Genomic DNA, 27,546 nt, shown 5'->3' with positions numbered 1-27,546 from the left:
CGGGAATGGAATTCCCCTCATGGTGTGAACTTTATATGACATAAGCTCTCTGCCTCTGTAACATCTGAGGGCGGCTAGGATTCACGACGTGGTGCTCAGCGTCGCCAACACACGACTGATTTAAGTGATGGAAGATGGGAGGGAGTTGGACAACCAGAAACGTCTGTGTAGGCGCATGGTGGAATGGAGATGGAAAATAATAATATGTAAATAAAGGCATTAAAAATAACGAGGAGTCGCTTGCTTATAGCCTTTAGGCCCCGTAAGATTCAAGAAGTTGGACGTCGGGGTCGTTTATGGGCCAGGCGTTAATGGTGCAAGAAGTGGCGCTCTCTACAGCAGGGGGCTGGGTCTTGATTTAGTGCGTTCAAACCAAAAGCGAATATTTTCGCATTGTCGCGTGTTTGCTTGCGCGAGAAAAAAAATCGCCTCTGTACGCGTCTTTGCATTGACTTTGTACGGATGCGCGCGGACCCTTCTTTTTTTGGTGTGAACGCAGCATAGGCGGAGTTGCAGGCAGAGGTCTCCGCCCTCCTCATCCGCTCCGCTGTTACCTGTTCTGCACTACTGCTGCCAGGGACTTCAGTGACTACACGTTACACAGGGAGAAGAATAAGGCTCAGCATACCTCAATGATCATCTAAAGCCCTGAGATTCCCTGGAAGTAAAAAAAAGAAAAGAAAACCTAGTTAAAAGCTGCGCTGATTGTGGAAGGCGTTTAAACAGAAAACCCGCACGTTTAACCACACAGTGAAGAGTCTGCGATACTTGCAAGGATGCACTTGTTGTCTGCCGGCGCGGTGGCTGTCCTGCTCTTCGGGATCGTCTATCAAGGTAAGTTCTGGGCTCACTCAGTGTGGTGGAGGTGCACATCCGTCCTAAATTACATATTGGCTGTTGTGCATTGGTGTCCGTTACTTTTTTGGGGTGCATAACACAGCACACGCATTGTAACTTATGGGCCGATTCAAACTAGAGACGAGGGCGTCATCGCCACGCCGGGATATCAGAAAGCAGGTCTCTAGGCTAGGATAGATCTCCTCAATAACTCCAGGCTGAAGTGTTGTTTAAACTTCTCTTATAATCAGCTGGGGCATCTGGATAGTCACACTATACGTACAGATCCCCATGACCGGACCATTCAACCAAACACATGTTGGTTGGGTGTGAATGTGATGCAGCACCTATTGTCCATTTCCTGCCATCTCACCGTTAGTAACATGATGGGTGAGAGATAGCACTGCCTTCCCTCCATTTCGCACTCACACGTGTTACCCCATTCAGACTATGTGGTTACCCTTTAGTGCACCGTTGGGTTCTAGCTAATTGGAAGCTATAGAAGAGCATCGGTTTCCTACTAGATTTTTGTAATATTTTGTTATTTCTCGTTTGGTCCATTGTGGAAACTTTGCCAGCTACAATTAAAGGTGGAGTCGGCGGCCCAGTGGCGCCACGTGATATCACAGCCGTTCGGTGGACATTAGTCAGTGGTGGTGGAAAACACAATGGGGTTTGCATAATGGCGAGATATATTTATCTAAATATATATTTATATATCGATTAATACATTATTACATTTTTAGATATTTATTTATGTACATGTACCAAAATTGTTTTATTTTGTAAAAATGAAGAGGTTTTTTTTTTTAAACGTGGGCTGCATCGCCCCTAACAACAGGTAGGTATTCCAGTTGTCGTATTGCTGCCCTGCCGTTTTAGATGCAGAAGCTATACTCAAGCAGATAGCGGCCGGTAGAGAGGGAGAGAGAGAGGGGGCGGAAAGGTGGAGCACTCTACTTTAGTTTTCCCTCTCCCCGTCTGACACCTTTCCCCACGACAGGCACCGCTGTCGTAAATTAATACCATGCCACACCTGTCACTACTCCCGCTCGGGGGCCTGGTTGTTTCGAGATGGAGAACACGAGTAATGGTTTTAAAGCGTTTCCGACTCCCTGTGACTCACCCTGTCCACCCCGGGCTCTTGTGTTGTGTACTAGTGCGCACTATACCGTTGTTGATGTTTCTGCACACGACCAAAAAAAATGGTAGCACGTCTTCTTTCTTTTTTTTAATCATAGGAGACCGTAAGTCTACTGCTTATGTCTTTCGTTGACCAAGAAAACATCCTGATGATCCCCCCACATGCCCGTCTAACACGGGAACATGGGAGGCTACAGCCCTTTATTCCTTATTGAATTACCAGGCCTGGGGAACGTCTTGCTGGGACAGTTTATTGGGTTAGCAATTCAAGCCATATCAATACATTGTGGGTTGGGGTGGGGGGGGGGGGGGGGGGCAGGAGTGGGCGAGGGGGGCCGGCTCCTCTTGTACTGGGGGGCACGACCCTGAGTCACACAGATAATACACAGCGGCCCTGAAAGGCTTGAAGAACAAATAGTCTGCAAAGATGCATCTGGTTTTTCCTCTCCACTCTCTCCATCCCTCCCCCCTCTCTCTCTCTCTCTCTCTCTGTCCACCGCCGCCACCCCCTCCTCCGCACTCACACACCCTCTCCCTCCTACTCCAGCCTCCCCTCCCTCTCCTCTCCTCTCTCCCCCTCCCCCCCTCGCTGTCTCTCACCAACCCCCCCTCCCTCCTGAATGGACAGCCCTCAGTGTTCCAGCTGGTATTACCAGTCCGGCCAGCGGGTCTCTCACTTTGCTAATGCACTAATCGAGTGTGTGTGTGTGCATTTGCGCGTGTCTGTGTGTGTGTGTGTGTGTGTGTGTGTGGTGTGTGTGTGTGCGCATCTGTGTGTGTGTGTGTGTAGGGTGTGGAACTTTAGAGGGGAGGGGGGAGAGAGAGAGAGACTGGGGGGGGGGGCGAGGTGGGGGAGAATCAGACCATTTCACCTGATAGTTACGCCTCCCTCCCGCTCACCCATAACTAGTTTATGCCGAAACCTGACATGTGACGGCGTAATGGCGGCGTCCTGGTGAGGCGGGCTGGCTTTGTGTCTCTGGTTTGCATCGCGGACGCACACCATTGTGTATCTATGCGCCCCTGCGTGTCTGGTCTTGTTTGCATGGAGAATTATCTCCACCTGGGGAGGCTGTGATCCCCCTGCCAGGAGGGGATTCCTTTGTGTCTGTTATCGAATAGTTAGATCCACTTTTTTTTTGTCATATTGAGAAGCGTTATTAAGGTCCAGCCGGGATGTGGTCATGAATACAAACACCACCAGCCCTCTCGTTTAATTGCCTGGTGCTGCAGCGCTTGTTAATTTGGGGATAATTATCCAAAGCTTTCCAGAGGACTTGAATGGGGGACACACAAAGCAATCCCAAAGATCCAATATTTTGTGGCGCACGATAAGGATTCACAGAGTTTGTCTGCTATTATTATAATCTTTAAACTTTCCAAAGTGGCACAATATTTTAGTACCTGTTGGTTGAGCTCACCATCCGAAAAACTATCAACTTACTGCTATCCACGCAGATGTAAACAGTTTTTTTCGGTTTGAGTACATTATGTCTGGAGTGGTATTATCTTTCCCCATTTTGCAGCTCACGCACCATGCGGTTGGGCTTGTGCAGTTTATGGTCTTGTGCCTCTGTGTTGTAAAATGGATGACTGAACAGGTGGGGGGCTGTCGGTTGTCAGGCTGGGATTGTGCAAGCTCTTGTGCTTCCTTATTGTCTCACGGTAACCCAGACGTTCTGCCCAGATGTTCAATTTAGGAGTCAGGAGGAGAGAGACCCATTGAACCGGTGTCGAATCAAAACCAAGAATGAATGATCCAACTTGAACCATTTGACAGCCCTACATAGCACAGGCAGAAGTGCAGAGCTATCATAATAGCCATCACACAAAGTGGCTGTACTTCCTGTGAGTGACACATAAAAGAGGTATAATTCGGGGTCTGGCTCACATTGAGTAAAAGCAATGGTATGACGGACTCCATCTCTGGAGAACATGGAAGCGCTCTGAAAGCGAGTGCAGTAGCAACCATGACTCCATGATGGTATAAGTCCATTGTCCTCTTGTGTCAGTTTTACTCTCCTTAGGCATCAGTAAAACAGCAGTAACAGACTCTTAATTGTACCGCTGCGATCCTCCCTCCATCCACTCTCACATAAAAGCACCGATAACTATTGTGCTTCAAGTGTTCACACTTGAATATTTTAAGGATAATTAGGGGGTATTTATTTTAATAATTTATCAGTTGTAAAACAATATCCCCTGTTCGCCTTTTCAGTTGAGAAATGAAGCGTGGAGCAGTGCTGTGCCACAGGAAAGCAGTTCTTTATTTAGTTGTATTCAGGGGAGGGCTGCAATGAGAGTGGCATTGTCTCAGCCCTGAAGAGGGAGAATTAACATCAGGATAGAAGTGACTGGGGCTCCATGCAGCACCACTTCTATTGTGCAGGGCTCCCCCCTTCCCCCATTGTAATGCGTGAAGGTAACCCCTGGTTTTGGGGAAAGGGCGACGGCATTCTCCAATAGACCCGGGCCCTTGTGTTAAGACAAAAAGTGAGTTTGTTTCGCTCCTTTGTCATTAATGCGGTCCCCCGCCGTCCCCCACTGGACTCCTGTGGACGCCCGCTGACTGTTTTGTGAAGCAGTCTCTTTTTTTAAAACAAATGGATGTGTGATGGTGACTTCTCCTTTCCCGCTCCCCTCTCTCTCCCTCTCCCTCTCTCTCTCTCTCTCTCTCTCTCTCTCTCTCTCTCTCTCTCTCTCTCTCTCTCTCTCTCTCTCTCTCTCTCTCTCTCTCTCTCTCTCTCTCTCTCCCTTTGTCATGAATATGGAACGGCACACACCCATGCACTCTCGTACGCACACAGACACGCACACACAGAGACACGCCCCTCCGCGAGGGTGAAGACTCACACACATACACACACACACACACACAGGCACACAGCAAAACACACACACACACACACACACACACACACACACACACACACACAGAGATACGCCCCTCCGCGAGGGTAAAGACTCACACTCACATACACTCACACACACACACACACACAGACACACACACACACACACACACACACACACACACACACACACACACACACACACACACACACACACACACACACACACACAGAGGCACGCCCCTCCACGAGGGCGCAGACTCTGTGCTGCCTGTTCTCATGTGTGCCACCGGAGGAGGGGGGGGGAGAAGGGGGGGGCGTTCCCCCCACCACCTACCATATGAAAAGCGGGGCGGCCACACCCATTTTTAACAAGGCCCGGGATCTTAGTGGAAAAAAAAATCCCCGGCGCATCTCCATTGTCTTTAATGAATTCTCTGAGTGCCTCTTGTTTGTTATCTGGGTTGATAATCTAATGGCTCTGAGAGAGAGAGAGAGCGAGAGAGAGAGAGAGATAAAGAGAGAGAGAGCCCCCCAGGGAGGAGAAGGGTGAGCCTCACAGTGCCGTCGTCAAGCCCCCGTCCCACGGGGGGATCTTTGTGGGCTTGAGATTTATTAATGATTTTATTATTTCCATTCTCATTGTAATGTCGGTGGAAAGACACAGCCGTCATCATGTTCCATTAGGGCCGATGGGAGCCATTACTGGGAGTACACTGTGGCCCCTTTGGGGCCCTGCTTCCATGAAGCCCCCTCCTGACCCCCAGGAGAGGTCAGAGGTGGGGGTTCACCCCAGTGTTCACTCCCTGCAAAGTCATAATTCCTGCCCCTTTCAGAAAACCTGCAAATCACGGAATAGGGAGCGTACATGTTTGGCGAATTGTTCCCGGTCGAGGGGAGACTGAAAGAGGCTTTTGTACAATAGGGGATAGTATTGGGTCGGTGCTTTGGGAAGGCAGAGAGAAGGGGAGGGGTATCGGGGCTCCGAAGTAAAACGCAATGTTTTCATTCTATTTATTTCTGAATTGCTTTCTGTTGGTTCTAAAACAGCCTCCCGATACTGAGTGGTGCCTATTCATTCAAACTCTCTTTAGCTTTCGCTTTCCCCCCCCCCCCCCCCCCCCCATGTTTTTCTCTCCGTCTTCGTTCCTGTCATGAAAGCATAGTCGTAGGGCTCTTCGCCCGGAGGACTCGACAGCACGGCTTTTTGTCCGCGGCTGACCTTCGCTTCCACAGTCTGGTCATTTTAAAAGCTGGTGCTTTGTGCTCCGCTGATGCCTCCCATCTTGCTCCCTCCCTGGTATGCCGCAGCACCCCACGGTGCCCCCGAGCTATCTATGATTACATGCGGCTCCGGCTGAACTTGGGAGCCGACAGGAGCGCTCATTCAGAAGGGAGCCTCCTTTTCACGAGGGGACGGGCAGGCAAACGTATGTCTGCTGGTGCGCAAGCTGGGCATGCAATAAATACCGAAGGGCTCACATCCAATACATGGTCCGAATCTCAAGGCAGAGGCGCTTTTTTAAGGGGTTTTTACTCCGCCTCGTGCTTATCTGTGTTTGTGCGATTCTGTGTGTGTGCCAACAAATTCGGGAGTATACCGAAGACTTTGTGACCTGCAGTTGTATGCTGCTATCACAATACCGTGCACCGTTTTTACTTTGAAAGCTACACTGACAGATGAAACGTCTCCCAACAGGTCATCGTGTTAAGGAGCCCATCACACGTTTAATAACGCTGCGAGGGTATTCCTCAGCAATGAGATGTATCTCCCAGCCATCATCAGCCACCCCGGCCACACTGTTTTGCATTCATTTATATTCAGAGAGCCCGAGAGCCGGCCATTACACCACTAGACATGAGAAGTTAGGCCGTGAAGTTGCCCCTTCACAGCTCTGAGGGTGCACCCGCCCCGCAGCCCGAGCACTCGCAGAAGGTGAAGTGCACCGTCTTCCAGTAATTGGACGCGATGCTCAGCTCTGCCCTATCGCCCTCCTTATCAGCAAGGAGCGAGGTTTCCGGGGAGAACGTGCACAACTGTAACTCTCCAACGGGTCTGGTTTACCAGCGACCTTTGCTCTCCCCTCCCCTCCAATTTTTTTTTTTTATAAAGCCGTAAAAGCTTGCATGTACAAGAGTGAAGTCATGCTCTTTAAAGATCAAGTCTTTTATTGGTAAATGGGAGCACCCCCAAGGGGGGGGGGGGGGGGGGGCGTACTTCACGGGGTCTGACGGACCGCCGTGTCCTATGTCCCTGTTAAGCACATCTTCCATGATTGTCATCTTAGGGAGTCTGCCCACGTGATCCATGCAGCGGGACATTATGAAATTAACTCCTGAGTGTTTTCATCTGAGTAATGGGGTCGCCGTAGCCAATAAGGGCACTGTTCTTTCGCATGCCGTTTATAATATGAACGTGGAGAGGACATGTTCTCTCTACTCTGGTTACCTATTGTGAAGGAGACATCATTTATAGAAAATGTTATTCAGAGGGGCTTCAGAATAGCCTTCAAGGGTTCAAGGGGGGGGTCACGTTATTATTGGAAGACGGATGGCCTTGACGGCACTGCCGGCTCAATGCATTTAACCGAGGCAATCACAGCGGAAAAGGGAAAAGCTATTCACTAAAGAATGGTAGCAACTAAGCAATAAGAGGAAACCACAATTAAAACCCATTTGTTTCATGTACCTTTTTTTGGTTAAATATCTAATTGAATTAATTTCCAATCTTTTAAATAATTTTTTTTATGAAATGCAACAAAAGCAATAGCAACCAAATCCAATTTTGGAAGGTTTGGAAAGTAGAAACTGGAAATTATCAGAAAAGAGCAGAGCTGCTCTTCTGTATAAATCCACCTCCATTCATCATTCAAATAATTTCCCGACGGCATTTTCTTAAAATCATACATTCAAATCTCCAGCCTGTCATAAAGCAGCCTGTATGGGGGAACATGTTGATCAGTAGGAATTAAGCTGGCATCTCATTCATTCTGTGTATCGTCGTCCAATCCTTTTTTGCTTTTGTCTTGGCTTCGGATACCTCCAGGGACAGCCATGGGAGAAGGAGTCATGAGCAGAGACAGGGACCTGTGTTGGAGGAATCGACTAGATACCCCCTCCAGAGTCTGAGGGGGAGCTCATTGAAATGGAGCAGGCGGCGTGGGGCAGGAATGTCAGGGTTCGGAGGTCAGGGTTGTCATGACGGCCGCGGTGTAGCACGCCGGGACTCTTCCCTGCCTCCGCCGACGTGAGCCAGTGGGCTGGGCTGCATCACGTATCAAAGTTGAGGGTATGACGAGGTGTCGGCTTAAGCAATGACAGAGAGTCCTGCCTGATTAAATATGGGTCCCTCGGATACCAGGATGATACGGAATTATACTGAGATCCATTATTGATGTCGTGTCAACTTAGTCTCTGCCTCTTGCTCCGGCAATAATAATAAAACTTCAGCCCGCGCTAAGTAAACCCTGGACCATTAATCATTCATTTGTTTCTTGGAAATATTAGTGCCAGCCCATGCACCATGTAATGAGCCTCTTTCAGATCAATAAGTGGATGCATTTGGAGTACACACACATACACACACACATACACACACACACACACACACACAGAAGAAGCGATGCACGTTGGAGCTTAATGTCTCTCTCCCTTCCTTCCCCTCCCTCCCCTCACCTCCGGGCCAGGGTGTTGGCTCACTCCCTGTCGGCTCGGGAGACACCGCTTGGCTTAGCCCAAACAGAGCCGTGTTATGTCACCAGGGCTGATTGGGATCTGCGGGGCCGCTGACCTCTGTGCAGTCGGAGCAACTGATGCTACGCTGGCCCCCTCCAGGACTTATGCAAATGCACAAGGCTGCTGCTTTCATTCTTGGAATTTGTGTGTGTGTGTGTGTGTGTGTGTGTGTGTGTGTGTGTGTGTGTGTGTGTGTGTGTGTGTGTGTGTGTGTGTGTGTGTGTGTGTGTGTGTGTGTGTGTGTGTGTGTGTGTGTCTGGTTGGGATGGGACTTGTGAGGGATAAGGAACGCCCCGGGGACTTTGATAGAGGTAGCTCAGCCACCCGATCTGTAGGCTGGTGATATCGCCGGTGTGTTAGTGGGTTTCTTAAAGTTTGTTTTGGCAACGGTCACAGTGTTGCGCGCTGTTGGATCCGCCACAGCCTCAGAGCTTATTCACACTGTCACAAACAGCGTTTGGCTGTTATTATCCATATTTATGTTATTATATTTGTCAAATCAAGAAGTGCTCCTAGCTTAAGCCGTAACAGAATTCAAGGAGATAAAGTAGACGTTTTTTATACTTTTATTTGTGATGTGCACCGAACATCTCCCCGGCCCGGAGTTCAGGGTGCGTAGTTGTGCGTTGTGTGGGTTAGTCTATGGTCGGATCCATTGACTATATAGGCTCTGTGTCTGCCGGCAGACGTCCTTGTGCACGGATGTGTGTGATGTGCACGATGCGTTGGATGGCGATTCATAACCATCCAATGTGATGAGCATGGTGCTTTGAATGGCGATTCTTAACCGGATTTTTCCCTTTTTTGGACGAACAATAGCACCACTGTGTTTCACTGCCGAGAGATTTCATCCGAACTCATCCCAATGTTCAAACCCCCTTATTTGTAAGTCTTCAAAAACATCTTGGCTAAGTTGGAGCTCAGTGGTCACAGAGTAAGAGAAGGAACCCTGTATGGATTCAAACGCCCCTGACTTACACTCAGCAGGAGATTTTGTAGTTCAGCTCCTTTGCACTATTGAGTTATTATTAAATAACACGTCACGTAATAAAATAAAAAAAAGGAAAAACAATTAGTCGATATTAATGGGATTCTGCTGCTGTGGTCCCACCGGCTCTGAATCAGGCAGGGAAAGATACGCACTGTTCCTTACGGTGTTCTTCCACAACCGCCGGTGTAGAGTGTGTCCACACCGGTGCAGCGCAAACACCAATATATTTTAACATTTAAAGTTAACATTTCTGTACTTTCCCTTATCATATTTACTGATTGTCTCCTTTATATTTTATTCCGCGTGTTATACTTTGTTGTCGCTAATTTGACCACGTGGGGTCTCTGGACGGTACCCTTATTACACGGCTACACGTTCGAATGCCTGACGGGCAAATTATGCAATTAAAAATATAAGTGTTTGTCAGTCTGCCATGCAGGGAAGAAATACTTCCTGTTTTCGCTCCTGTAATGTAGTTGGCTTCGCTCCAGGCCAGAGAGACATGTTATTTTACGGCCTATTTGCCAAGCGATAGATGTCCCCTTTAATGTGGTACCTACGGAAGGGGGGTTGGGGGAGGGGGGACTGAGGATGCTTTGATGATGCGAATGCTGCTTTCATTTTATGTATTCTGAAAAGCCTCTAGGTTTCGAAAAACAACGTCAGTCTGAATGAATAAATTGTAAATGATCTATTGCCTAAGTTAGGCTGAGAGTGAGTCTGTGTCAGTGAACTTTATTTCAAAGGTTGCGACGATTTATTAGATTTACTAAGTTTCATCAAAAAGTGTAATATGTATATTACTATATAATCCAATGGTACAGCTACTTCATTTTAATACACAAGTTACATAACCCATTAATTTGGGCGTGGCCCCTTGGAAACCGAGCCAAATGAAGTCATCGGCAAAACAAGGACCTTTGAATTAGATTAGCTGCGGTTAATGGACCAGTAGGAAGCGGTGTGGCTGTTCTTTGCTAATGGCCTAATGCTGCAGCTTTAATGGCAGGTTGTCAGTGCGAGGGATGTGTGTGTGTGTGTGTGTGTGTGTGTGTGTGTGTGTGTGTGTGTGTGTGTGTGTGTGTGTGTGTGTGTGTGTGTGTGTGTGTGTGTGTGTGTGTGTGTGTGTGTGTGTGTGTGTGACCCTATAGTGGGCATAGGACCGGGGGGCTCTCCTTTGAAGCCGTCCGGTCGGCCCGGTAGGAATCCCATCACCACTCTCCCCTGACTAGGGTCCCCGGCCCCAGCACCCTCAAATACATAATTCACCACATAATGGGGGGGATTTCTTCTGAGTGCACTTACCTCCCCTCACACTCTACAAGACCGGTGGTGTTTTAAAAGCCATTCTGTTATCCCCCCCCCCTCGCAGCTTATCTATGGATTGAATTTATGACGCGGTAAAGATTTTTTTTTTGTATGCTTGGGGTTCACAGGGTTGAGTGTGTGCGTTGAGGATACCATTTGACAGACTAATGATCATACCACAGGATCAATTTCAACCCAAAAGTGTACGGCTTGCTCCATTTAGAGTGATTATCCGTTTCCTTCATAATAAGGCTTTTATGATTTCCTTTCTTGTCCTGGTGGCGTAATGAAGATCTAATGCCCGAGACTTACATAATATCAAAATGTCTATTGTTTTGTTTCCATGTCCTCCGCTCTCCTCTTTCCTGAACCTGAATGACACCCTTTCTCAGAGTCCTTGTCTGGATATATGTTCAATCATACCCCAACTAAATACAAAATACCCATTGTGTATTCGTCCGTTTAAAAACCTTTATTTCCGCGCGTCATCGACCACTTTCAAGCAGTTCCCCCTGAAGTGAGTCTATTCATTCTTCCTCTCGTCTGCTGCGAGCCTTCTGTGATTTCATCGGACTATTGAGTCTTTACAAAATAGCTGAACAAAAAATGTCTGTGGACCTCTACTGTGGAGTAGAACTCATCGTTCTACTCGTGCTGTGAGACTCGAACGTCACCAACACGGCCCAAGTCCATTAGGAATGCGAAGATGCATTTTTCATAATTTGATTTGCCAGAAGAAGAGTCCTTGGGGGAAAGGGACTGAGAAAAAGAAAAAAGAATCACCTGCAAACAAACTAGTCTTCTGCAGATTTCCCCCATTACTCGCTGATGGCTTCCTTTGAGCTCGGCATGGGAGATAAAATGGCACATTTTATCATTCTGAGTGGCTCCACATGGCTTTGTTTGCTTGCCTATTCACTTCCACGAGAAAAAATAAAAAAACTCAACATCTTTTCGGCAGGCTAAACGTGAACACTTGGAATGAAGGTTGTCCTTTATTTCTCCACCTTAGCCATGTCATTATCTCCTGTCTTCCCCGCCATCGCATTCCCCTGAAAGGGAACCGAGTCTGAAAGGCGACCCCGAGGCAGGAGACGTTCTGCCCTGATGTTACTAGCGCAACTGCCTGGTCGGCTGGGAAAAAACTGGCAAACTGGGAGTCTGCGTTTCAGCGCCCCGGCAACAATAGAATCCGAGCAGGTGGTAGCGCTGCCAGTTGCCCTAGCCCCCCCCCATCCCCCATCTCCCATCCCCCACCCACCTTGTGTGTGTGGCTCCAGGTGTGGTCGGTGAACACACACAGGCTGCCCCGGTCGGGGTGGGGGGTGGGGTATTAAGATGTTATCAGTCTTCTACTTTTTTGTGTTGATGGATTTGTGTCTTCGGTCTGGAGTGTGCGCAGGTTGTGTTATTTCTGTGTGGGGATAGGGAGGAAGGCCTTTGTTTCTCTATCCCCTGTTTTCTCTGTGTGTCTTTGTTCTCGCTTATGTTGTGAGACTTTGGACAAAGACATCATTGATTTTGCTGGTATTAGCTAAATAACTTTAAATCTGGAAATGAGGCTCATGAAAAGACCTGGACTCAACAATTTAAATAAAATGTATAACTTTCTACTCATCTGGGGTATACTTTCAATGTTGCTTTAAATTAACTATTGATTTATTCCTGGGAAATCTATAGATTTTGAGCGATAATTGCATAAACCGCATAAAGAATTTCAAAGTTCGGGCCAAGACATGTCATGTAATTGATTCTTCTGCTTTATTTGTGTGGTGTAAGACGCTGATGAGTTTTTAGGGCTGGTTTCCAATCCATACCTTCTTCTCAGGAAGGCCCTACAGCCTTTCAACGTGTTGTAACAGGCTAGACCGTAATACGAGCTCAAAGCGAAAACGGAACACAGACAGCCATCCTAGGTTTGGAGGCGCACCTTTTGCCCAGCCACAGCAAAATAATCCTTATCCGATTGAGATTCATTCCCCCTTTTCCCTTCCCAGATCAGAAGAGACATAGGTAAATACATTCACCCATTAGACTGACTAGAACAGACCGACATAAGAGCTTCCCCGAAATGCAGCATCAAGATTAGATGGCTTGTATTTAAAACAAATTATCGGTCTAATGGACATCCCAGCCTGCGTCCATACATACCCTCCCAGACGGGGACTGCATTAGTGCGAGGGGCTGGTCTGGGGGGCAGAGAGGGGCTGGGGGAGAATAGTGTCTTCCACGCGGTGGACGAATGTCGCGGAGCCCTCCCACATAAGAGGCCTGTTGGAGGAGGGTTCGAGCAGGTCCGCTGTCAGTAACCTCTCAGTCAGCGACAGAGATTCCTCCCCAGAGGCGAGGGGAAAGAGGAAAGGCTCACACGTAGTGAACACAGACAGTTGACGTACTGCCGCTTCTTGTTCTCTAACCCGCTCGACTCGTTCACTCATTCATGTGTAGGGCAGTTCACGTTTTTTCTTTTTAAATTGAGACTGGCCGAGCATCGGCTGAGGTACAATAGTATGTTTTGAGCTGCAGTTGCATGCACTTCAATATGTAAAGTAGGATTTGCATTTGTGGGCATCGTTGGTTCACAGACCGAGGTGACGGTCCAGGCTATGCCATCGAGAATCACGCTGTCGTATCTCAACCGACGGCGGACATCTGTTTCCTACCCCCCAGTGCCCTCCCTCCCCTCCTCCAGTCTGCAACTCCTTGCGCAAACCTAATTTCCTCATGAGGAACTCAATAAGTTTCGATGTTGTTTCACTTACGATTCTTTTTTCACTTACGAAATTTTCGAAACCCGAAAATGAGAAGAGGAGAGGTTTTGTGAGGTGGTGGTGGGGGCGTGGCAGGTCACCTGGTAGATAAACCGGGCTCTGAATAATGGGAGGGATTGATGGAGGAGGAGAACAGATAATTTCCCTGGTGGGTCGACCAGTGAGCAGCCCCCGTCTCAACTCTCTTACCTGTCTCTTACTCTCTCTGCAACAAACCACGTTAATCAGTATCACGCGGGCGAGACAGCTTCCTCCCCTGCTCGATACGGGGCCTCCTCTCTGTCTGGCTCTGGGGTTTGATTGGCTCGTTCTCTGGTTGCTACCGGTTTGCGTGCATCAATGCTCAGGATCGTTTTGGGTCAACCCTCCAGACTAATGCCGCTCATTGCCCATCAGGAAAAAAACGGGTTCTATTTTAGGCTGAATGATGATGTTTTTTTTTTGGTTCTTTTGTGTAGCCTGCTCTATCTACGTATGTGAGCGGTCACCTCGTACTGTTGTGTGGGAGGATTAACTTTATCTCCGGGAGCGGGGCATTGTGTCGGTGCCTCATTCAACAATTGTGATTGGTCCTCATTGTGCTCCGCCCTAATCTGTGGAGGAGGAGCCTCACTCCGTAGCGCTCCGGCCCGCCGAGTTCCCCGGAGAGGCTCGGGCTCAGCATGGTTTGAATATTCAAAACGGGCACATTTGAATTTATATCCCAAGTTGCCCCTCTTTTATGTAAAGTAAATTTGATAACCTTTGCCCCCCCTCCCTAATAGGTTTGAACGTACTTGAGTCGCTGCAGTGTATAAGGAGCACTTGGTAGCACAGAGACACTGATCTTTAAGTGAATGAGTGTTATCTTGCGGACATAATGGCAACCAGTTGCTCATACAATTCTGCCTTCACATTGCTATGGTTTCCACACGCACCGCACTGGGCGGAGGACAGATGATGGAAATCAATATTAAACATGTGTTTTTCTGCCTCCTGGATTCCGGAGAGCTAGATCTAGATTGACCATGATAACAGTTTCCGGGTATAATATTGATGCCAGCTCTTGCTCAGCACGGCTAGTTAGATACACATTGAACACACAGACACATTGAACACTGCAGTATATGGTTGAATACTGCAATGTGTGGTTCAATGGGGTTACTACAAGATGTGCTGCAGTAGATGCACTGTCCTACAACAGTTGTCATTTCCTGTCCCATTGTGTTAAGACTATGCCTTGTCAGTCTTCACAATGCATGTAAATCGATCCCTAAAGTGCATGTGGAACGGGTGGTGATTTTCACACCAGGACCCTCTGAACAACAGTTGCCACTGTAAAAGCATTTCCACTGTTTCCGGGATTACAAACGGTGGGACGCATGATAAAGGAAATACGTCCTGTCACTTTGGTAGATTGCTGCTGTTATTTAAAAGTAGATAACACTGTAAAAAGGCAATCAATCAAGTTTTCAGTTCAGCCTCATATGACATGAAATCTGTGATCAAAATCGGGATGAATAAATGAATGGTGTTATGTCTATATATATATATCTGACAAACACAAGGCAGGCAATGTGGCATTTTACTTAGAAAAATGTGTTGATTAATCTCCATGTTGTTCAATGTGACATATAGATTGATATTGTATGGCATTAAGGTGTCAAGTGTTATGATAAATTATGATGGATTTCATCCATTTTGCTCAAAGCGGTGTTGCACTGTGCGTCTAAAATTTATAATCAAAGAAATAGTGGCTTGGGTGGATGTGTTGACAACAACATCTAAGAAGTATTCTGTATTTTCCTCCTGTAGCAAACAAAATAGAAGTGCAATTTTTCACTGCTTCAATCTTATACATTTCCAATGGACTGCCTCCTACTCTTTCGGACCGCAGACCCCCCCTTGAGTGTTTGCCTTCTCAGGACGAATCCATCACACCTCGCTTGAAGAGGCACGCCATATGAATTCTGTTCATGACAACACATAATTTTCATTTCTCTCCCCACCCCTGCGACTGCTCACCGACATCTCCTTGAAACGAGTGTGTCATGCCGACTCACTGCCGAGTGTCTTCTCAGATACCCCCCCCCCCCTCTACAATCCCCCCACCTCCCCGCCTCCAACCTTCTCCCTCAAAGCCCTTCCTCCTCCTCCTCCTCCTCCTCCTCCTCCTCCTCCCACCTCTATCTCCCTCTCTCAAGCCTGTAAGTCTCCATGGAAATGTTTTCGAATTAAATTCAGGCCGCTACAGGATTCAAAAGGGAAGCAAGTTGCGATAGCAGCAGGGAAGAATGTCCCCTAAAAGTTATTTTGCTGTGTTTTCAAGAAGACACTCATCTGTTTGAATAAATAGTCATCATTCTGCTTATTCATTACAAAAAAAAAATGAATTTTGCGCAGAAATTTGCAAGTGTTCCAAAGACGGTCCCCAAAAGCAATTGAAAAATAAATGCATTTTCCTCTCCGTCTCTTCCTCAGTGAGCAGCACGGTGACTGTGATCGGGACCTACGGGGAGACGCTCGAGCTGCCCTGCAACAACGGATCCCCCCCACCAGACGACGTCATGTTCATCCAATGGAAACTCGTAAGTTGATTATTTCATCCCTTGGCTCGCTTCGACGGTGCGATGTGGCCGAGACACGCAATTACCCAGCTGTTTGTTCCCTGTGGAGTGTTGTGTGCACCCGGTTCGCTGCTCCACGCTGTACTGCGGCAGTAGCCCAGGAGGTAGAGCGGGTTGACTGGTAACCTCTGAGTAAGACGCGAGTAAGACGCCTCACCCTAACTGCTCCTATTGAGCTGCCTGTCGCCCTGCGCGGTCGACCCCGCCGTCGGTGTGTGAATGTTTGAAGAAAATGTTGTTAGCCACTTTGGATAAAAGCATCAGCAACACCACCTAAATGTGAGAATGTGTAGTGTCAAATCCTTCCTGGGCGTGGCCGTGACGTTGTTATGCTGCTGCGTCTTCCTCCAGAACCCCTCTGAGTCGGGCATGATGATCAAGAAGCTGAAGGGTAAGCCCTTCGAGGTCCTGGCCAAGGATGGGTACAGCAGTCGCGTGAGCATGATGGACAACGGCAGCATGTTCCTGGAGGCGCTGACCCTGGAGGACCAGAAAGTCTTCATCTGCATGCTGGTGACCCTACAAGGCCTCTTAGAGCGCCACGTCAGAGTGGTGGTCCACAGTGAGTGCAAGCCTCCATTACAGGGGTCATGCATTGACGGGGGGGGGGGGGGGGGGGGGATTTGTGTGTTTGCTGTTGTAATCTGACTCATAATCGTTGAAGGTAAACTGGTTTCATAACAGTTCTTCTTCTTTCGATGCATTGCAGAGGATCCCACAAATCTGGAGCTCTTAGAACAGGCGGCTGAACTTGAGATCGGGAAACTCGCTAAGGTAACGTTCTGATGGTGTGCGTGTGTTTCTGCCTACACTATTTTACACAGTCAACTGTCTGGGGAAATCCTTGACTGGGGCTCATGTACCTTGAGGCATTTTCTAGATGGTTCCACGGGAGCCAAGAGTTCTTTGAAGTGATTCTCATGAATTTGTGAGAAGAATCCCCCCCCCCGCCCCCCCCTGCGACCCCACACACCATCTGCAATTAAAACATCCAGAAGATCTGACGGAGAGGGGCTTTAGAATTGCTGTGGGCATGCATTTCATGGTCTGTCGCCTAAAACAGCACTAGCAAATTCAATAGATGCACTCAAAGATTTCGCAAATTCGCAATATGAAAACGTACCACGGCAAACATGTTGGCTTTTTCAAAATGGGATATTGAAAGTTCAATCGTTTTCAAATGTCCATTTTAAAACCGTTTATTTTTCTCTTGTGTGTACTTTTCTCTCGTCTAGATAGGGCAATGTAACGCAATAGACGCCAATCCAGCCGCCAATATCACTTGGTTCAAGAACAACAAGACCCTGTCCGCTGACGGCAAAGGTATGTCGGCATTCACAGGGGTTGTATTGATCCAGATATTCCACATTTGCACACTAATCGTTGTTCTTTCGGCTGCGCACTTTCCTTCCGCTGCGAACGGCCGTTATCCCGTTGATCGGTTCCGTCTTTGTTAAGCTGTTGCATCTTTGTTAAGCTTAATGTTCCCCCCTCCCTCCTCCCAGGCATCGTGATCGATGACTCTGTGCAGGTGCACGCCGTCACAGGGCTCTCCACCACCTCCTCCACCCTGAGGTACTCAGCGGGGAAGGGAGACGCAGATGCCAGCTTCACCTGCGGCACGCTGGACCTGGCGGGTCAGCCCAGGGTGTCCCTTCCGGTGACCTTCACCATCACATGTAAGGCAGCAGCCCCCCCCCCCCCCCCCCCCCAGTCTCAGATGGCTCCCTGCGGCCAACCCAACCCACACAAAAGCGTGGCCAGACTTAGAGTTCTCTATCCACTGTTGAAAAGGCCCCTGCTCCTTTCAGTGGATCCAGAATGTCAAGGACTTCTGGGTGCTCTATGGATAGTTGTTGAATTATCGTGTTTTTGTTGGTTTTTTTATTTGTATCTTGCTTTTTACAAGTGAAGGCGCACGTTGCGAATAAGAGCGGATTTGTCGTTCGCTTGCATGTTCTTTGAGTTGATTGAGGAGGGCGCTGTCCGTGCAGCCAGGTCTGGGTTCGACCCTGTTGTTGCTCCCAGTTTTAATCAACAAGGTTCTGGGGGTCCAGTTGTGAAACGCACAAGCTCAGGTGAGCCTACAAAAACGGTAGAGTTCAGTTAACATCATCGACCATCGATGAGGAGGAGGAAAACAGCGAGGAAATGACAGAGGGTGAAAACTACGGGAAAGGAAGAGACAGGATACAGTCATGGAAAGAGCTCGTCATTGTATTTATGTCTATATTGAATCTAACGGTTTCAAAGCGATTAGCAGTGCAGGTCGATTATACTCGTTTCCTTTCCAAAGAACTGCAGCTGGTGGCTTATTATGGAGCACGGGGAGTGCATACATTAGGAGCGCTTCATTCACTTGGCTGCTAGACCCTGTTTGAACAGGATGCGAGTCAAGCACAGTCAGAGCGGAAATATGGACCATTTGTCTCATCTGTGGAGTTCAACGTTGATGTCGTTTCCACCGGAGCCTGGGGCTGAGACAGCTACCCAAATGTGTCCTTGGCTCCATGATGCTATACAGCAGGAATACTATGAAGGCATACAAACTCTCTGGACCACAGAGGCTTTTCACCACAATCGTTACGCCCTGGGCTCATTCTGCTCATCACAAAGAATGACTTTCACAGTGTCTTCCTTTTCCTTCTCGTTTTTTTTTTTTTTCTACCCGACTTTCTTCCGTTCCCACTTGTATGTCATTTCCTTTGTTTGTCTTGGTTCTTACCTTATATCTCACCTTCCTTCTATCACACCCTCCTCCCTTCTCCGCCCCTCCCTTCCTCCCCCGCATCCTCTCCCGTCCTCCCTCGACCCCCCTGCTCACCGCGCGCGCGCGCATGTGTGTGTGTGTGTGTGTGTGTTCCTCCATCAGACCCCACCGAGAACGTCAGCCTCAAGGTGCTCTCCGAGGGGGTCCTGCTGGAAGGGGACAACGTCACCCTCAGGTGCGTTGCCGACGGCAACCCAGCTCCCACCACTTTCAACTTCTTCATCAAGGTGAGCAGCCAATCAGTCGTCCACGTCACCGATCCACGTGATATTAATCAGGTCATTACCACCCCCCCGTCCCCTTCCCCATCCCCTTCCGGTAATGCATCTTAGCATAACCTAATTGCGCCGAAGCCATTAATAAATCGAATCCGTCTGAGTGTTATCATCGGTCAATCTTTGATGGCCTGGATATATTCCATTATGTCGTTGCAGGGGGAGGTAAAGAACGTGGTGGACTCAGACAGTTACACCATGACGAATATCAACAGAGACGCCACCGGAGAGTACAAGTGCTCTCTGGCGGAGAAGCCCTCGCTGGAGGCCTCTATCAACCTGACTGTCAGCTGTGAGTTACTGCATCACACACTGCTGCCCGCTTCATAGCAGCACACCGTTGGGGTAGTATGATGTAAGGGAGAAGGCCTTGGTGAAATGGTGGGCAGTTTTGATTAAGGTGTGATTTCATTTCATGCCTTGAAGAATTGCGGGTGTTAAAAAATACGTGGAGGCACACTGAGTTTGTGGGAAACAAAAAAATAAGCACTGGGTTTGGCTTTCAGCGGTGAACTACCAAAGCTCCTTGGTAAAGGAGCTGCAGAGCTGGCGATGTTATCTTTGCGGTTTTAAAGGAATTCTCCTTCATTTCCAGCAATTTTGGAGCCGCATGGTTGACCGCTACTTCCTCTCTCTCCTCCAGACCTGAACGTGGACCTGTCGCCCTCTGAGGAGGTCGTGAAGAAGGCGGGGGACACTTTGGTGGTGGCCCTGAAGGTCGACTCCTCCGGAGACCACAAGGTGTCCTGGACCAAGGTACAAAGGTCCCCAGGGGCACACTCACCACCTGTTCCTCATCACATTGGGTTACAACCTATTTCACTTTCTTTATTTAATTGCTTCCACTGGCATCGGTTCAGTTCAGTTCAGTTAATTTAAGCTTGGTTCAGTTCAGTTCAGTTCATTTAAGCTTGGTTCAGTTCAGTTCAGTTCATTTAAGCTTGGTTCAGTTCAGTTCAGTTCATTTCAGTACTTTTTATGTCCCGAAAGGGAAATTGGGTTTACAGCAGTGGTAAAGACAGAAATACAACATATAAAAATACATTAAACAAAACAAACTGAAATACAACCAATAAAATAAAATGAAGAAAAAAACATAGGTCGCTAATGAAAGTCTATTACATCTAAATTCTCTATTAATAGCATCCTCTCTGCGTGCTTCTACTTCCTGTCCCTGGGCCTCATCACATTGGGTTTCAACCTGTTTCACTTTATTCACTGAATCCCTTCCTCGGACGTCCCCTGCGTGTGGTTCTCTGTATCTCTCCAGGATAACGGACTCCTCAAGGCAGACCAGGTGCCCACCTTCAAGAACCTGACGTACTCCGACGCCGGTGTCTACGAGGGTCAGGTGACCCTGGGCCCACTGCGCCGCGTCGTCTCCTTCCAGCTCGTCGTCGAAGGTAAGAACTTCCGTCACGCGACTTGTATCCCTTTCTTTTACTTTTGGTCACATGACCGGAAGTGGCCTGACGTCTAACAAACACACGAGCCATAACTTCAAGGGTATACAAATCAACCGTGGATAAGATTTCTTTATTTTTTACGATTTTTTCTTGCATTTTTTTGCTTTTATGATAGATTGAGATAGACAGGAAGGTATGGGAGATAGAGGGGAGGACACGCAGCAAATTACCACGGCAGGAATCAAACCCGGGTCTCTGCGATCAGAACCAAGCTTTAATGGTACGCGCTCAACCCGGTGAACAACTGGAGCGCCCCAGCTTTAGATAAGATAAGATAAAAACTTTTTGGTCGTGTCCATTTTGATAGTCCGACCTGGGCACCATCTAACACCCCCTAACTAAATCGTATTCCCATTTCACCTTATGTTTTTAAATATTTAACAGAAGCCAACATAGCGAGTATTTAAGTTAAAATCAATGATTAAATCCTGACGTGTGGACGGTTTGGATGACGGTTGCTCCTTCCTGCCGCAGGCGCTCCCGTCATCACTCTACTGACCAAGCGCCTCGGAGAAGACGGCCGGCACAAGGTCCTCACCTGCGAGGCGGAGGGCTACCCCAAGCCCACCATCACCTGGAGCGTCAACGGCACCTTGGTAAGCACCCCCCCCCTGTCCCCCTCTATTATTTATGATCCTTCACTGTAAGGCTGTGTTGTGTGTTATAGATGTACTCGGAGGTCCGTGTTCATTTCCGCCCGAGCGCGCTGGGCTGAAGGCCCTCGTTTGTTATCGGGGGTTTGGGTTTGACTGAGGGGGGGGGGGGGGGATATGAAACATGCAACACCCCAGACTCCTCATCATGGGGTATTACATAAGCCGCATGAAAAACACATTTTCCACAAAAATTGGAAATATTTACTCTGATTATGTAGTATATGCGAGTAAAGTGTTGAAAAGGCTGAAGTTCTATTATTCATTATTCTGCGAGGCTCTGGTACCTTTCAACCGTAACCGCTGGTGTGTGTCTCATAAATATCCTATTTTTTTGTTGCGTGAATTGTAATTGGGGTGGGGAAAAAAAAAAGGGCGTGGCAGATCGCTTAGTGTAGTGCCGGAAAGAAACAGGATATCATTAACAATGTCCCCTCCTTCAAAAATATATATAAATATATGTTTATTATTTAAATATTATAATTCCTATTGTGTTCATCAAGTGATGGCTGATCGATGTGTCGGAGGGCGAGAGACGCCTGAAGTCTTTATAATGAGATCCTTGTTCTACACGTTACCATCGTGTTCTCCCACCCCCTCCTCTAGTGCCTGCCTCTCCTTCCCCTTGATCCTCAGACTTTTCCTTTAATTAAACTTTCTAGTCATTAAGCGAGCGCACCATTCCTCATGTGGTGATGGTGTTTTCACTCCCGTTTGTAATGCGCCACTGGGTGAGGAGGCAAAAAATCCCCCGGTTTGATTCATTGTGTGTAGGGTAACAAAGCTGCACAATAAGCTAGTTTGAAATGATATGCAGACCACACATGGGCGTGGCCCAAGCCTGTGGATGGGGTAGGATTTTCCTCAAAACCGGTCTCCACAGAGCTATTTACAAATCAGTTTTCTGCTGAATTGATGTATGTAAATCTACACCGAGCACCAAGATAAACACCTACTGCATATTTGAATCACTTTTAAACTCTTAAACAGTGGGTGGGAGGGCCTGGGATGGGATCCACTGTTCACCTGAAGTGTATACCTCCATCCCTCATGCAAACAAAGGAAACTATGCCAAACCACTGCCCTCCATAAAGCATGCACCTAGAGAACAACACAAGACATTCAATTACAGATGGCTTGTTAGGAGGCAGCCACCTTGTGTTTGGAAGTGCTGAGAAAGGGGTGTTAGCAGTTTGTCATTGTGTCTAGGGTGATCCCCTTGAGACCACAGCTTCTTTGTCCCAGAAGCACACGTTCTCTCTTTGTTAAGCACAGGCAGGCGCAGCCAGGCTCGACACTGACCCCTAGTGGTGTGAATTGGTAGCGCACAACGATGTATTCTTTGTCGTTGGCCCAGTTTACAACAGCTGCGATTATACGTGCTTTTTCATGTTGATGATTCCCTGGATACATCTAGATTTAGAATTTGTTTAGATTAAGTGTTTGAGTTATGACAGGTCGTTAAAGGTTTGACACTAGGGGCCGGCAAACCGTCACACGCTCCTTTACTCTAGGGACGGGTTTGGTTCCAAGTCAGGAAGATTGTCTCGGGGAAAGCAATACATTATGTAAATCGATCTAAAAATAAAATAAGTTGATAAAGTTGATGTAAATCGACACAGCAGCAATCAATGCAAAATGAGCATACCAAGTAGGCTCAAAGTTCACCAAATGCTAACGGTAAAATAATGATTCTTCTGATATTCAGCTTGAAGAGACCCCCTACATCAACGGGAAGGTGTCCCAGAAATTCGCCGTGGTGCCCAGCGCCAACCTCACCGTCTACTGCACCGTCTCCAACCAGTTCAGCCAGCAAATCCAGAGCATCAATGTTTCATCCCGTAAGTACCTTAGAGGTGGTGCTCTGACCTCTGACCTCTGACCTTCCTTCACCCGCCACCTCCCGTTCCACGGCCTGTTGTTAAACTCACAGTCCTCTTAGTCCCCGGTCGGGGGGAAGGATGTTGTGCTGTTGGTGCTCTCCTCTCCGTTTCTCTATCTCCAATCTTTCTCTCTCTTTCTCTCTATTTTTCTCTCTCCCTATCTTTCTCTCTCTCTCTCTGTTTCTCTCTCACTGTTTCAATCCCACTCTCTGTGTATTTCTCTCTCTCACTCTCTGTTTCTCTCTCTCTCTCTCTCTCTCTCTCTCTCTCTCTCTCTCTCTCTCTCTCTCTATTTCCCTCTCTCGATCTTTCTCTCTCCCTCTTGCGTGCTCTCACTCTCTATCTTTCTCTCTCTATCTTCCTCTCCTTCCTTCTCTTCCTCTCTCTTTTGCATGCTTTCTCTCTCTGTCTCTCTCTCTCTGCATGTGGTCTTCTTATCAAAATGGTGGTTTACCTGCGGGAGCTTCTCTTCAGACACTGGGTGTCCCGTCTGCATGCCCGGGAGCACAGCTCCTCATTAGAACGGTGGTCTCTGTGTTCAGTTCTGTCCTTCACTCGTTCTCATCTTGTGTGCGATTAAGACAACCCATCACATCTCCTCTCCGATCACTCTTTTTGTTCGTGTACTTCGGGATGCTGGACTCTAAATCTTTCCCTTTTGATTATGATGATGACTGATTGTTTATTCGTGCATGGGGTGAGTAGAGGTAGATGAGCTCTCGCCGAGGAAGCCTTCCGTCATTTGCGTCTGTCCGTTTATTTCTTCGGCGCAAGAAACAGTTTGACATTTTGGTTGGACGTTAATTTTATTTCATATCTTATTTCAGTATTTGAGGAGGTGAGAATGGATAAACAAGGTAAGTTCTAGACTCTTTTCTTCATGGGTGAAGTGGGCAAGAAGAAAGACGTAATGTTATCTTCTTTTTCGGTTCTTCTCTGAATGATTTAAGCAAGCCTTTCGGATCAGTGCTTAAAGGCTACGCTGTCATGAGGAATAACAATGCCACATGGGGCACAAGGGTACAGACACTCAACCTACACCTTGGCTTTGATGTCATTGTGGCTCACTGGAAAAGAAGAGGTCCTCGGTTTAAACCAGACACAGGGAAAGTCTTCCAGGTCTTCAGCTGGTGAACGCAGATTCACGTGGTACCGTTCATGGGAAGGCATCAAACACAGAGCCCGATTCTGATCCTATGAAAAACTCTGGAGGCATGGGAAGACTAGAGCTGCCAGCATCCTGAAAGATCCTCTGTGTTGTCCATAAGCCGCTCACTAACGAGAGAAATGGAAAGAAAATATAAACTAAAATCACAAAAAAGCACTCATAATCCCTTACAGAGTGTCCATGACTCAACATGTCATGTTTCATTAACACCTTTTCATCCTTGCATAGATAAACATTGATTATGCAATCATGGTGTCTGTATTTCACCTCGTCTCCAAAGTGTTGCTAGTGTTTGCTCATCCATGTTGTGTTCCTCTCCTTTACAGACCAGTCGGACAACGGCGACCAGACCAAACTTGCGATTGGCATCGTGGCGGGTCTGCTGCTGGTTGGCGTCATCGTCGGCCTGGCATACTGGATATACATGAAGAGATCCAAGTAAGGACGCCTGCCGTTCCTCCAAATGATCCTGCAAATCCTCAGAGTCAATGCACACAACATAGATCATGCATAATAATCTATAATTACAAGCCAGTCAGAAAGGGTGAGTGCGTCATCTATAAGAGTACCATCCATAAATCGATCTAGATTTATGGATCTAGAAACCGGGCTGCTGGGATATTGTAAGCACACCTGGGGCGGCAAGCGGCTCAGGAGGTGGAGTGGAGTGGCTGGTAACTGGAAGGTTGCAATCTCAGTGTCGGGCCGACCCTGAGCAGGAAATCTTACCCTAACTGCTCCCGACGAGCATGGTGGTCACCACCGTCGGTTTTTGAATTTGTGCATGAATGTGTGAACGTTAGACAATATTCTAAAGTACTTTTGAGTGGTTAGAAAAGTGCTACATAAATGCAGTCCACTGACATTTGTCTGAAAAGTAAGAAAAGGGGTGGACCGTTTGCTAAACAAGAAGTCTGTCAAAGCAAGGCATGAGTAGCCAGTAGGGGTATTGCAAAGTACACACCCAAAGAGTAATCAAGACATTGTACCTTTGATTAAACAGGCAGGGGAGCTGGAAGACCGGAGAGCTGGAGAACGGTTCCTCTGAAGAGGAGAAGAAGCTGGAGGAGAAGGTTGAGGAGAACAGCCAAAAAGCAGAAATGTAGACAGGACACCGTCTCGTGGGAATGTGGACGGTGAGACAGCAGACATTCAACCACCCAGTTCGGTTCATTACTAATATACATATGCAGTATATACATACATACGTTTCATGTTATGTCTAACGTTCTACTTTCCTGTTTTTCTTCCTTTGCAGTGACAAAGTGGTAACAAGAAGCTATTGCACATTTCTGTTTGCTGTTCGCTTTGGACAAAACTACCGTATATTTGGATGAAGCCCTATTGGATTTAGATTCTAAAAATTAATTCCACTCGAATATTTTCTCCTTCTTTGAAAAAATGAAGGGATATGTGAAATACATAATTGTCTGCACTACTGATACTTGCCTGTTATTACATTCAGTTTGGAAATATGTAAGAAGGGAAATTGGATTTGGGGATTAGAAACTGCAGTTATTTGTTTTGTTTTTGTTTGTTGAGTGCTAATCTGAACCGCTGCTGTCTTTGGGTGAGAGAAGAGAGCAAATAGTCACAAACGTACCTGCATTTTGGGCAGAAAGGAAGGGTTAGAGTAACATAGCTGTTGTTACTTCAGAGGATGACGAGTCACATCATGTCAATCTTTTTATTTATGTACTTTACGCATTCAGGTTTACCACTTTGGCCACAAATTGATATGCTGAATTTGAGGAGGCAATGCTGCAAAGGCTATGGACAGATTGCTGACTTCTTAAGGGACAGGAAGTAGGAAGAATGGGGGCATGAGTGCATGGCAGATCATAATCTCTCTTGTCTGTTCATGTCAGGAAAATATTGTTGTTGTTTCATTATTCAGCCTTAAGTAAAATTTGATTGAACCAACCGCATTGCATATTGACTGGTAGATTTTAGAAAGGATGTTAAAGAAACACCAAGATAACATATGGAAACATGTACAAAAGTTGTGTGTAATAACACACCTTTTCTGACTGGCATTAGTGTAATTACGGTAATACAGGTGCATTCAGTTTACTTTTTCTGTACTTTAACAAAAACATTTTGCTGATTATTTAGCGTCTGATGCATTGTAAACGTCTGAGTGCTTATCGCTGACAAATTAATTGCCACTCCTTTCATTTCATCAGTGTGGGTAATCATTTTAACGAAACGTCTTATAAACCACTTTGCCTTCTTTTGAAAATCTACCCATACAAGCTTGAGTTGTGTAAAGTGCCCGAAGGTTGGTGTTTTAAGGCAGGTTTCTGTAGAATGACACAGAGTATTGACTCTGTTTGTACATATATACCAGTTTTGTCAGGGTTGTCATTTAGCCTATATTACTGAATCTGTAGGATCTGTTACTGAATATTAAACCTCACTCTGTAAACAACACATGGTCATCGTCACTGTCCACCTGCTTTGGATGAACCTAAACAGAACTACCAAAATGTTATCCTCAGAAGTTACGGATGCTGTGGCGGTGTTCCAACACCTTGCTAGAGAATCAGCTAGTGATCCTGACGGGCGAAGTTTTAAATGATGTGACCTACTGAAATGAACATCCCTAGCAGGGGGAGGTGTCTGTCCTCGGGGGACGGTCAGTAACCGGAGTGTGAACCCACACCATGCGGTGATTACGGATTGTAGGTTTAAGTCTATCCAGCGTGGATGTTATTGTGACTGTATGTGATTATTTTTTCTTTTGGTTATTTATATTGTTCAAGGGTTAATGTTAGCTTAAAATGCTTGTCACACACACACCTCACCAATAAGTTGAAAGTAAACAGCTACACAATTACTTGCAAAGTTCACATGAAGTAGTTTCATTCAGACATTTGTCGGGTGTTCATAGTCTGGTTGACCGCTTAGATTCAATTTAAGATATCTTGGGGTGTCAGTGCTGTTTGATCCCCTACATTGGGTTGAACTTCAAATTGGATATATGACCAAAGAAATGAACATTGCCATGCAAGTATTGTAAATATCTTGACATTCGTTTTTTGTACTTTTGTTTAAAATAAAGTGTACATTTAAAAAATGCATCCTC

At 47.0% G+C, this 27,546-nt stretch overlaps 1 protein-coding gene across 2 annotated transcripts; it reads left to right on the top strand.

The window, feature by feature from the left end:
• Nucleotides 1-536: 536 nt before the first annotated feature.
• Nucleotides 537-27,546, top strand: LOC130406450 (CD166 antigen homolog A-like). 2 transcript variants are annotated; one of them, XM_056612037.1, is made up of 16 exons: nucleotides 543-834; nucleotides 16,098-16,204; nucleotides 16,595-16,805; nucleotides 16,953-17,017; nucleotides 17,479-17,566; nucleotides 17,749-17,922; nucleotides 19,116-19,240; nucleotides 19,448-19,580; nucleotides 19,932-20,044; nucleotides 20,559-20,691; nucleotides 21,229-21,350; nucleotides 23,116-23,248; nucleotides 24,118-24,147; nucleotides 24,785-24,896; nucleotides 25,462-25,594; nucleotides 25,717-27,540. In XM_056612037.1, exons 1-15 carry the CDS (start codon nucleotides 777-779, stop codon nucleotides 25,562-25,564), a joined length of 1,707 nt encoding a protein of 568 aa, XP_056468012.1. In that variant the 5' UTR covers nucleotides 543-776; the 3' UTR covers nucleotides 25,565-25,594; nucleotides 25,717-27,540. The 2 variants fall into 2 exon arrangements, with proteins under 2 accessions (XP_056468013.1, XP_056468012.1); XM_056612038.1 differs by lacking the exon at nucleotides 24,118-24,147 and having other exon boundaries at nucleotides 537-834; nucleotides 25,717-27,546.

This window comes from Gadus chalcogrammus, chromosome 16 (assembly GCF_026213295.1).
Source record: "Gadus chalcogrammus isolate NIFS_2021 chromosome 16, NIFS_Gcha_1.0, whole genome shotgun sequence".
Lineage (NCBI taxonomy): Eukaryota > Metazoa > Chordata > Actinopteri > Gadiformes > Gadidae > Gadus > Gadus chalcogrammus.
The sequence above is the reverse complement of the archived record's forward strand: the minus strand, read 5'-3'. Positions and strand labels throughout refer to the sequence as shown.

Excerpts from the sequence above, each read along its gene's own strand:
- LOC130406450 (XM_056612037.1), top strand. The coding sequence starts at position 777 with ATGCACTTGTTGTCTGCCGGCGCGGTGGCTGTCCTGCTCTTCGGGATC. Across the intron at positions 17,923-19,115 it reads GGTGACCTTCACCATCACAT|ACCCCACCGAGAACGTCAGC; the intron begins GTAAGGCAGCAG and ends TTCCTCCATCAG. Across the intron at positions 20,045-20,558 it reads ACAAGGTGTCCTGGACCAAG|GATAACGGACTCCTCAAGGC; the intron begins GTACAAAGGTCC and ends GTATCTCTCCAG.